This window comes from Propithecus coquereli, unplaced genomic scaffold, assembly GCF_000956105.1.
Source record: "Propithecus coquereli isolate 6110/MARCELLA unplaced genomic scaffold, Pcoq_1.0 Scaffold181, whole genome shotgun sequence".
In the NCBI taxonomy this organism is placed as follows: Eukaryota; Metazoa; Chordata; class Mammalia; order Primates; family Indriidae; genus Propithecus; species Propithecus coquereli.
In genome coordinates this window covers 3,151,851-3,164,353 of record NW_012142857.1, presented here as the reverse complement: position 1 = coordinate 3,164,353, position 12,503 = coordinate 3,151,851, and the positions used below count along the sequence as shown (strand labels likewise).

General features: G+C 39.2%; 1 protein-coding gene across 1 annotated transcript; it reads left to right on the top strand.

Moving 5' to 3' along the window:
* The first annotated feature begins 254 nt into the window (after positions 1-254).
* IER3IP1 (immediate early response 3 interacting protein 1) lies at positions 255-8,476 on the top strand. Its single transcript, XM_012642668.1, has 3 exons — positions 255-442; positions 7,255-7,356; positions 8,283-8,476. Exons 1-3 carry the CDS (start codon positions 352-354, stop codon positions 8,336-8,338), a joined length of 249 nt encoding a protein of 82 aa, XP_012498122.1. The 5' UTR covers positions 255-351; the 3' UTR covers positions 8,339-8,476.
* The last annotated feature ends 4,027 nt before the right edge of the window (positions 8,477-12,503 follow it).

Sequence of the window (12,503 nt, the reverse complement as noted above, 5' to 3'; positions counted from 1 at the left end):
AAAATATGATCATTTCAACGTATGATTAACATTAAAAAATTATAGGGATATTTTATATCCTTGTTTTTGTTCTAAGTCTTTGAATTCCGGAGTGTATTTCACACTTGCTGTAGCTCTCAATTCGGACTGGGCACATTTCAGGTGTTCGACAGCCACTTGCGGCGACAGCATCAAACAGCTGTAGTTACGGGTGGGCGGGTTTTAGCCGGATGGGGGCGGAGCTTCTCGGAGAGCGCTATTTGGGCCCCATCGGCTGCCGTAGGAAAGCGCCCGCCGTGGCGGCGCCACGTCCCTTGCGGCGGCGGCGGGAGAAGAATCCGGGAGTTGGGCACTGGGCGGCTGCCGACGGCCATGGCCTTTACCCTGTACTCACTGCTGCAGGCAGCGCTGCTTTGCGTCAACGCCATCGCCGTGCTGCACGAGGAGCGATTCCTCAAGAACAGTGAGTGGGGCTGCGGGGCTCGGGCTGAGGCGGCGGTGGCGCAGCCGCCGGGGGCGCGGACCCGAGCCTGGCCGCGTGAGGGGACATCCCGGGCCGGGACCGACGAACGGCCGAGGGTTCGTTTCCGAGTGAGGAGGGGGGCACTTCCTTGGAGGGGAAGCCGAGCCTTTCGTCTCACCAGGTTCGAACTCAACAGCGGGTTGAACGTTCAACAGACGACCCCTGTGTGCAGGGCCCTGGGGGCCGGGGTGGGGCAATACAGAGGTGACCCAGGGATACCCCTGTCTGCGATTAGGTTAGGTCAGTAACTTAATTGGATTGTTTTTGTGACTGCTTTTAACGATCGAAAACTCAGGGTCTGAGCTTTGAGTTAAAGAATTGGGGGGAGGGGGCGTGGCTCATTTTGGAGCATTGGTAGTTAAAACAGTGAAATGATAGAGGGCCATAGGAGTTCCTGGGCTTTGGGGATAACAGGAAACGGGAAGTGTTGGAGTTATCAGGACATCCAGCCACCCATGTTCCAAGAAAAGTTTCTTCAGACAGCTTATTGGGTGCCTACGATGTGCCAAGGACTGTGCTAGAGTCTCAGAGTAAATGAAGACACAAGTTGTGCCTACCAGGACAATCCAGCAATGTCCATTCCATCCCAGGCGGGCTGCATTTTGCTATTTGAGGCAGAATTGAGGCAGGATACTGCATGACGTGAATCATTTGTCACAGTATATCAAATATCTCTGTGTGAATCACTGAAGCTCAAACCCAGGAGCAAGATTCATTTATTTCATTGATTACTTCATTATGTGCCAGGGCCATGTATTAGGCGCTGAAGTTACAGCAGTTACCCTACTCTTGGAAGTTAATTTGGAAGTTAATTTAAATAAAAACTGAACAAATAATAAGTATGCAGAATATTATGAAAAAGAAGTGCAGGGAGATATAATCTGTGAATGTGCAAAAGCTTCATGGAGGAAATATGTCCAACTTGAAATCTGATAAGTGAGTGAACATTAACTAGCTGCAGGTGAAGGGTTAGGAGAAGTTGGAAGGGTAAGAATCTTGAGTCTTAAACAGTGAGCCTCAAACACTATAGAGCTGGTGTGAAAACTCTGAGGCAAGTGAAAACACGGTCTTAAGCAAGGCAGTGACATGACCAGATTTGTGTTATTTGCACGATCCTTCTGGAGAACAGATTGGAAGAGAGGAGTGGATGTGGAAAGAACTATTCTAAATAGGACAAGTAGAGTCAGGTAGGTATTAGAACAATAATAATAATAACTGATACTTAATGTAGCACTATGTGCAGGATCTGTATCAAGTGTCTTATATGTATTACTTGATGTAATCCTCACAGCAACCCTGTGAGATGGTTACAGTTTTCATCCCCACTTTCCAATGGGGAGCCAGAGGCACAAAGACAGTAGATGAGTAGGTAGCTTTTCTAAGATCACATAGGTAGAAAGTGGTGGAGTTAGGATTCAAACTTAGACAGTTTGACTCCACAGTCCAGCTCTTCATCATTATATTATACAGAAAAGAAGAAGGGATCATGTGGGTTGACTTGTGTCCTTCCAAAAGTTTTGTTGAAGTCCTAACCCTTGGTACCTGTCAATGTGACCTTCTTTGGAGGCAGAGTCTTTGCAGATGTAATCAATTTAAGGTTAGGTTATACTAGATTAGGTTGGGCCCTAAATCCAATGACTGGAATCCTTATAAGGAGAGAGAGATACAGAGACACACAGATGCACACAGAAGACCACCTGACAACTGAGGCAGAGATTGGAATGATGCAGCTACGAGCCAAGGAACAAGGATTTCCAACAACTACCAGATGTTAGGAGAGAGGCATGGACAAGATAAGATTATCTCTCAGAGCCCCCAGAAGAAACCAACACTGCTCACACCTTGATTTCTGACTTTTGGCCTCCAGGATTATGAGAAAATTTCTGCGTGTTAAGCTACCTAGTTTGTGGTGCTTTGGTTTGGCAGCCCCAGGAAGCTAATACAGATCAGAAGATATTTTAAAAGTAGAAAAGGTAGAACTTACTGTTGAACATTGGGAATGAGAGAGGATAAAGTCAAAGATCTCTTGGTTCTATGGCTTAAGCAACTTCTTAAAGGGTGGTACCTTTAATGAGTTATAGAATATTAGAGGAAAATTAGGGGTGATGGTGGTAGATAAGGAGGTGAAGAGATAATGAAATAAGTTTTGGATATTCCAAGTTTGAGATTTCTGTGAGATATACAAGTGCAGATGTAAAATAGTGAGTTGGATTTAAGTCCATAGAACAGAAGCATAAACCAGGATGGAGACTGAAATTTGAATTTGTCAAGCATAGATGATAAATGAAGCCATATAAGAAGATGAAATTACTCAGGGAAAGGAGAGTACAAAAAGGAGAGTACTGCAGTCTGGAATTCCTGGGCTCAAGCAATCCTACCTCAGACTCCCGAGTAGCTGGGACTGCAGGCGTGGGCCACTGTGCCTGACTAATTTTTCTTTTTTGTAGAGATCTCACTATGTTGCCCAGACTGGTCTCGAACTCCTGGCCTCAAGTGATCCTCCCACCTTGGCCTCCCAGAGTACTGGGATTACAAGTGTGAGCCACCTGCCTGGCCAGCATAAGTATATTTCCTTGCCAGAGTGAGAGAAAAGCAGAGAGAAGTAGATCCAGAAGTAGGAGAGGGTGATGCTACCTGGGCATGATGCAGGTGTATCTTGTGTCCTTGATTCTACAGTGCGTGTTAGTTCACATTTTAACATTTCTGGAATTGTTTTTAGCTTGGATAGATGTGTATGTTGAATATTGGAGGATTTCTTCCCCTCACCCCCAAAAATACCATTGAACGATTGGCTTAGTTTATAATTCATTTGTCTTAAAAATGAATAAATAGAGTTCTTTGTAAGTCTCATCTATGATCCTAGAAATTACCTTATTTTATCTTATCCTAGATTAATTCATTCTACTATAATTCAGTTAATTCCAGAAACATTTGCTAAGTACTTGCTGTGGGGTGGGGAGTGGGGAAGAGTGAAGAGGTGAAGAAAGATGGCTAAATTGCAGTCCCTGTTCTCCGGGATTTTGTAATCTAATGGGAGACACTTCAAAACAACTAACCAAGAAGGAGAACAAAGTCACTACATTCAGTGGATTGTTTAGGGAGCAAAGAGGAAAAAAGATTTATTCTGACCTGTGGAAGGGAATTAGGAAAGGCCCTGACATTGAAGTCAGACCTAAATCAGAAACTGCTTTTCACATGTACAGCAATTAGTGGCTAACTGACTGTGAATAGGAATACTTGGTGGGGGCAGGGGGATAAGATATAAGGGTAGAATGTCAATTGAAGGAGTTTGGACTTTATTCAGTAGGCCATGAGAATCATCACAGGATTATGAGGTAGAAATATCTGATCCTCCAGCCTGAGCAAGAGTGAGACCCCGTCTCTACCAAAAATAGAAAGAAATTAATTGGACAGCTAAAAATATATAGAAAAAATTAGCCAGGCATGGTGGCACATGCCTGTAGTCCCAGTTACTTGGGAGGCTGAGGCAGTAGGATTGCTTGAGCCCAGGAGTTTGAGGTTGCTGTGAGATAGGCTGACACCATGGTACTCTAGCCCGAGCAACAGAGCCAGACTCTGGCTCAAAAAAAAAAAGAAATATCTGATACAGAGTGAGACTCTGGCTCAAAAAAAAAAAAGAAATATCTGATCCTTTAAAGAAGAAAATTCAAAGGGCTGAGAGAGCGAGGTATATATATGAAATATATGTATTTTATACCTTTATATATTTATATATGTCTTTATATATACATATTTATATATAAAATAAAGATTTGTTCTCTATCTTTGGTTTACGGGTTAGCATGTTAGGAATTAATTAAGCCCTGTAATCATGTGAGATAGTGAAAAGTGGACCTGAAATGAGGACAAAAGAGAAACAAATTACAGAAATGAGGACATGTAAGTCTTTAGAAAAATGTGTAAGGCAACAGAAAAAGAACTAGCACATAAAGATAAAGAAATGATTTATAATAGCATAGGGAAATGACATAGAAGGTAAAAGACTCATTTACAGAGAATAAGGAGGGTAGAGGGCTAAATTTCTCACTTCAAAAAAGGGGGAGGGTGCGGGGAAGATGTGTCCTGCTGACAGGCTAGAGTATGCTGAGAAGCCTAATCAAGCTGTTACCGGTTTGGATCATAATCCCAAAAGACACACTCCCGAACACCATAATCCCAAATGTTGAACTCCTGGGAGATCAGAAATCCCTGAAGTCTAAATCCTCAGCATCTAAAATCCTGAAAAATCACCATCCCAAAAGATTAAAATCCCACGTGTTGAAATCCTGAAAATCAAATTCTGCTGGAAGACATCAGTGCATTTTCAGTCGTATGCAGGATAGTTACATTGTGTTGCATCATGCTAGGTGGAACTATTACTTTGTTTTTTCTTTATTTGCATTTTGCAGAAGATTCAGAAGAGTGGATTGGCCACAAGGTATAGCAATGGTGATAACTTCAGTTTAAAAATGTCATTTGCCTGTATTGGCATTCCTTCCAGCTGATGGCATTCCAGGGGCTTTTAATGAATTAAAGCCTCATTTGCCTGAGGAAACCAGCAAAGCTACTCACTGGTTCGGAAACAATTATGCACATGGGAGGATAAGAAGACATGCAGTAGTGTTTCTGTTTGATCACCAGTATTGTGGTCTGTGTATGAGTTCATGTGGAATGAAATTCTGAGGATCCAAAATGACACAGAAGATGGGAAAATTTAATAGGGAATGCTCATGTTGATATATATCAAATCATAGAATAATTTCAAAAAGAGCAGTACCACATAGAAAATGAATATGAATGTTTTTTCAGAGAAGAGCTATATCCTAAAAGAAAAAAGAAGCTCTTTTTGTTTTTTCTTTATTCTGAGACAGTGTCTCACTCTGTTGCCCAGGCTAGAGTACAGTGGCATCATCATAGCTCACTGCAACCTCAAACTCCTGGGTGCACCAATACTTTCAAAAGTATTTTAAATTTTAAATTTTTTTGTAGAGACGTCTCACCATTGCTCAAGCTGGTCTTGAATTCCTGGCCTCAAGTGATCCTCCTGCCTCAGCCTCCCAAAGTGCTAGGATTACAGGCATGAGCTGCTGCCCCTGGCCAAAAAGCAGCTATTCATTGGGATGTAAGATTTCAAAATATAGTTAATGAACATGAAAATCAGCCAGCTTTCATGGACTGTTTCCATGAAATTGCCCATAATGTACCCCTGTAATAACATGTTTTCATATGTTCTTTTTTTGTTTTCTTTTTCTTCTTTTATGTTTTTTTTTCACTAGCTTAAATTTCCGGCATTATTTTTTACAATTCCTGAAGCTATATCTTTGTACAGTTCCAATACTGGAGGTATAAATTGTGTGGAGACTTTCAGAGAGTTCTAATTTGTTTTATGCACTTTTTATAAGTTTGATTCCATGAAAGTGCATTATCACAATGTTGCATTTATGTGTAAGCATGGTACATGTATGTAAAAACGTTGCAATTTTCTCAGTAAATGAAGAGATGTCCTTTTCGTACAACTGCATTTGTGAAAGAAAATTTCTTGAGATCTCAGCTCTTTGAGCGACTGCATATGCTGTGGTGACCCACTGCAGTTTTTGATCAAGCTCATCAAAAGAGTTATACTCACCATCAAACTGGTATTAACTGATCAACACATAAATGCACATATAAGAATAACATCAACTGGATGTTGGGCAGGGGGGAGGGGGGAGGAGGGAAGAGGGGACGGATATTTGCATACACAAAGAGTGCAATGCGCAGCACCCGAAGGATGGACATATTTGAAACTCGGACTTGGGGCGGGGGGCAAGGGCAACATATGTAACCTAAACATCTGTACCCCCATAATATGCTGAAATAAAAAAAAAAAAGAGGGTGTTTGTCCTGGTATTTCAGATGACCACAGATATAAAGCCGGGTGCATACAGTTACCAACCATGGTGATGTACGTTTATACATTTCCCTTTTGACCTACTTATGAATACTTATAACCATGCAACTGTCAATAGTATACCTGAGTGTTTACGCTTGCAAAAATATGTTTATTATCCCCTGTTTTATTGTGTAAAGTGGCCTATGAAGTGTTCTGTTGTGTTTTTGTTTCTCAAACAAGTCCCCTTTAAAAATGTAAATAAATATTTTTTAAAGAATTTTAAAAATTATTTTTCCAGGATTTTGATCCTTCTGGATTGTGATTTTTGGGATTTTAGACTTTAGGGATTTTGGTTTTTTGGGATTATGATTAGCTCCCACTGTTAACCAAGATTACATTAAAAGTTTCCCCAAGTCATGTGAGCAATGAGTCTCAGCTATAGCATTTTTATACTAATGATTATTTTGGGTTTTATGAATTCTGAACTGAGCTAATTAATTATATAGTTTGATAATATGCTTTGGTTTTCAGTTGTGACCTGATAAATATTTTGTTTGATTCTTTTAAAAAGGAGGAAAAAATGGTGTCACAGTGGTCACCTTCCTTGAATTAAATGCCATGGAATAATTTAGACTGTAATTTATTTTTATAAAATCAGAGTGTAAGTGAAGTGAAATGAGGTCGTTGCTGCTATCAAAAGTAAGAAAAACAAAAACATATTTAACTCAATATTGTTTTAACTTTTCTTATTAATATTAAATCATATGACTTTATATTTTATGTCGGGGGCTCAAACTAATCTTTTAAAAGATGACTAATGAGAGAATAAGGCGAGTGCATAATAAATTTTAACACAGCTAATCATCTTTGTATTATGCAGTTGGCTGGGGAACAGACCAGGGAATTGGTGGATTCGGAGAGGAGCCAGGAATTAAATCTCAACTAGTTAACCTTATTCGATCTGTAAGAACCGTGATGAGAGGTAAGAAAAACTAACAGAGTTAAATTAATTTATGGTTCAGTTTAAGTAGCAAAGCTTCTGAGTGTGAATACTATCGCATACCGTTTTTGTAGTTGGAATCTTTTTTTCTCTTTAACATGGCTTTACTGCTTGAAAGTTACTGGCTTTTTTTCTCAGTTTGCCTCTCATTTCTATCTAAGCCAGTTGGTTCAGATGGAATGTTTAGTGGTCTAATCTGTGTGTTACCTGCTAGAGCTGAAAGACACAGTGATATTCTTGCCTTTTGGAAATTCTGTTGCTTCTAAGTCATAAAGTCACATAGAGCATTGGAGGCTTTCAAGAGAAAAATAAAGGACTCATGTCTGCCAATCTATTGGAATAATATTTTCAAGCTATTCAAGAAAGAAGAGTTCAAAACCTTTTATTTAAGACCATTAAATTATGGCCTCTTCTCTCTCACAACCTTGGATACAATTTTAAATAAATTCATTCTTAATTTAGTGATGAAGCTACAGAATCTTCTTTGCACTGTATTTCTAATCTCAAGTGTCACTGGCAGCCACATGGGCCTGCTTCTGCCTGGGTCCAATGTGCTTCTGTGTTCCCAGAGTTTCACCATCCACAGATGTTTCACATTGATCTAGTTGTGCCAGTGTGACCCTCATTCCCAGTTACCTCTTTAAAATAAGTTTTGGATTTTATGATCTAGTGTTTTTTTTTTTTTTTTTTTCCTGAGACAGAGTCTCACTCTGTTGCCCTGGCTAGAATGAGTACCGTGGCGTTGATCTAGTGTATTTTTGAATGTTCCTCTCTTGTAACTGTGTACAACATGATTATGATGATGATATGATAATTCCATCCTTCCTGGATGCTAGTAACTAATGCTTAATTTTTTTCCTGATTTTTTTATTTTTTATAGTAACAAATTGGTTTTTTTTCCTTTGCAGTGCCATTGATAATAGTAAACTCAGTTGCAATTGTATTACTTTTATTATTTGGGTGAATATCAGTGGAGGAAATGGAGACTCAGAAGAAGAGATGCCAGCAGAAGTTATTACTTTGGAATATTCGTATCTTAGCAGGCTGACCTTGTACTTGACAAAAATTGTAAAGCAGACAATAAAACCAGAGTTCCTATTTATCTGATTTTTTTTTTTAATGTTGCACTTGTATTTTTATTATAAAAAGATCAGATCATCAGAGGTAGTAACTCTCCAGGACTGGAATACATTTGATTGCTGACTGTTAATAGTAATTTATGCTCTGGTAAATTGTTAAAAGATTGTTAAAAGGGTGTAGGACTATTGCTTCTGTTTTTTTTTTTTTTAGATATTTTTCTATCTCTCACTTCTCAGGGATGAATTTTTTTTTCCAAAGTTTTGAAGTTCCTTGTGACTTAGCCATGACATGAGAATCATTATCCCCCTGGATAAAATTTAAAGGATTTTAAAAAAATAATTATACAGAATAATGAGTAATTTGGATAATTTTATTTTTAAATCTTTGGTTAAATATTTTGTCTATATATTATCTCAGCTATGAAGAATTCAAATTTATAGACACTACTGAGGAGTAATACTCTCTGATTTCAGGGAGAATTCTGATTTTGTGAGTCACAGTCACATGATGATTATGTTTTTAAGTTCTTTGCATGTATTTGTTATTTTATTAGTTGGTCTGAATATTGAGACCAGACCAGTATCAGAATATTTTCATTGGCAGGAAAATCTAGAAAAGTCTGTGCCCTTTTTACAATGATGGCTTTTTTAAAAAAATCAGCGTAAACATTAGCCTGCAAGAGCAATCTTAAACAATCACAATTAAACTATACTATGTAAGAAGATGGTTTATTGTGAAGCATTTACCTCCCCCCAAAATTATCACGTTTCCCTTTCTTGATGGAGTAGCACACTGAAGGGTGTGATGCATAATTCTTCATTCTCTCTGTCAATAGCACATTCATGCTGGATAAGTTGTTTTTTATTTTGCTTTGTTTTTATGCCTTAGACCATCTTGTGAGATTGTTTGCCCATCCCGTAATATAGTTTTATACAGAAAGGTTGAAGCTATGTAAATGGATTTTGTGGAAATTATCAGTTATAATATTTTAAAGGGGTTGAATGGCATCTTTGTTTACAGAATATTTGTAAATAAAGTTGGATTTCCAAGTCAAGCACATGTGTACCTTAGTATAAACCTGTTAACGTTAACTGCATTGATCTCCATTTTGTGTGTAACACCTCTTATGTATATGTTCTTTGCTATAAAATTGCTGAGTACAGCTTTAATGAAAGTAAACATTCACATCTATTTTTTTTTTCAGCAAATTAACTAAATTGGTGACATACATCCAGAGGACTCATGAGCAACTTTTATTCCATGACTTAAGTTACTTCTAAAACTATGTAGTAGGATTGAATACCTGTTGGCCATGCCTGAGTTAGAGGTGGATGATCTCTGGGCTGTAGGCTTACAGCTGGGCCAAGGAAATGTACCTGGAATTCTAGTTGATTACTTGGCTCATGTGGGTGACTAACATATTCTGGTATTTAAAGGCAATGGTTTTTTTTTGGCCAGAGCCGATGCACGAGTTCAAGTTTGAGCCACTGAACAGATTCAAAAGCAGCAGTTAATTGAGGGCACTCCCATTTCTCCACATGCTATGGGCCATATGAAATTTTAAAAAGAAAGAAAAGAAAGACCTTGGTCTGACATCAGTTTTTACATAATATATTACAGCACTCCTTCATGTTAATTTAATGTTGGGATATTGTCCAAGTCCACACTCCCCTGGGGAGCAGTCACAGAAGGGCACATATCTGGAAGCCACTTACAGAATTCCAGTCTTAATGTGACTGAAAGGAGGTCTGTGAGCTTTCACAGGTTACCCCTCGTTTCCCCAGAGCAGTTTGGATTCAGTAACCTTAGTATCTTATTTTAGTAACAATAACTTAAGTGACTCCCTGCCTGCCCACATCCTCCCCTTCATTCATTCTCAGAATTAATAATCTGTGATCATTCTGGACTTAGCTATCCATGATGTTTATGGTCCTTATGTATTCTGGCCCCACATCTCCATGCCTCTCAACTGTTGCGAAGGGTCTTGGCTCTAGTCTATAAAAGCCAAATTTGTACCTAATCCTTAATCGAGTATGGTGGTTTTCAATCTTTGATTAACAACGGAACCAGATTTTCAAAGGAATTCTGACAACTGTAATAATTCAATATCTAAAACATGTAAGAGTAGGTCCATTTATGTATTTATTTTTCGTTAAAGCAGGGCTAGGACCCAAAGGCTTGCCGTTCAGCCTCCACCTGACTCTTGTCAAGCTTCCCAAAGCGTTTCCACAAAACCCTAAATTTTCAAAAACATGACTAAAGTATGTTTTTAAATCCCTGCTTTAGATACAGTAAGAGTGGGCAATGTATGCTCTGTAGGTATACGTAGTTACTTGTGTTTATATGTGTATGTACTCAAATGGCGTAAGAGAAAGCAATGTATCTGAATAGTAAAAAGCAGGAGGCATGATATTTATCATTACCAACCAAAACCTTTTATCATGTGACTTAAGGCCAATAAACTTCCTAAGACCTCAGTGGTTTTTGGTTGCCTCATCTTTAAAATTGGTCAATAACTTTCAGAATAGAAGTCTGGCCCAGATGATTTAGATATAATACATCTTTTCCAGATCACTGCTGTTGATTCTAGGTTTACCTCAACCAAAGAGATCTTCTCCTGAAGTTAAATGTTTTTGGTGACGTAAATCATTTTCTCATTGATTACTTGTAAAGTTACTACCAACAAAGTATTAACATTTTGATACTAATCAAAATGGAATTCTTTTTTGCTGAAATTTTCGTTGGTCTTTCATTGGTCATTAGAGGTCAGATATTGTGAAAATATAGTGGGCAATGTCCATGGGTATTAATAATCAAGGTAAGTTCTGGAATCCTACTGTTAGTGTTTCAGTTCAGACACTTCTTTCTTTATGTCTTCACTCTTTTCACTCTTTGGGTTTTTTGCCCCATCATTTTTTCCAAATTTAGCCTCTCCCTTTTGAGGTCCCATTCCTTCTGTACTCATCTTGCCTTTGGGCCAGCAGAATCATTTGTCGAATCTTTTGGTGAGGAGAAAGTGATTGGTTCTGTTCCATTATTGTACACAACAGTGAATGACACCATAAGTTACACTACCCAATTGTCCAAGCCTGGAACCTGGTAATTATTAATATCTTTTTTTTTTTTTTGAGATAGAGTGTTGCGCCATCTCCTAGGCTGGAGTGCAGTGGCAGGATCATAGCTCACTATAACCTCAAACTCCTGGGCTCAAGTGATCCTCCTGCCTCAGCCCCCCAAGTAGCTGGGACTACCGGCTCGCACCACCACACCCAGCTACTTTTTTTATTTTTTGTAGAGATGGGAGTCTCAGTATTGCCCAGGCTGATCTCAGACTCCTGACCTCAAGGGATCATCCGGCCTTGGCCTCCCAAAGTGCTGGTGCGAGCCAGTGTGCCCAGCCCTAATATAATTATCTTGATGCTTTCCTCTCCCTTACCCCCAAACTAATCTGTCACCAATTTCTGACTCTTACCTCCTAAAGATCTCTTGAATTTGCCCTCTTTGTTTCCACATATTCTAGTTAAAGCATCTCTCCTGTACCCCTGTGGTGTTCTCTTTTCTAGTCTTATCCATTCTGGCACCTTTCCCAGAGGAAGCATTTAGAAAAATGCACGTCTTATATTATATGCTTAAAATCCTTTGGTGGTGTTTTAATCTGGTCAAAGACTCAACTGGTTCAGAAGGAGAAACTAGAACCAAGTTCCTTTTCCTTCAACCAATTAGGCCCTTGCACAAAAAAAAAAACAAAAACAAAAACGAGTAAGACAAAAACAACTTCAGACCCAGGCCAGAGGACAGAAAGGGTTAGAGCTCACACCATGGCTGACTGCAGCATGGGGCAGAGGGGGTGTGTTAGGTAGATAGTTAGAATCTCCGGCTCTTCTCAGGACAAGGGTTCCCTATTTTGGTTTTGTTTCGAGCAATTGCTCCACTTGGGAAGAAGGATAAGACTGGGCACTCCATTTTGGTGTTGCCCCACCCATAATCCTATCCTGAGCAACTGCTACACCTAGGGAAAGAGCGAATGCTTTATCAATCTAGGAATTCCC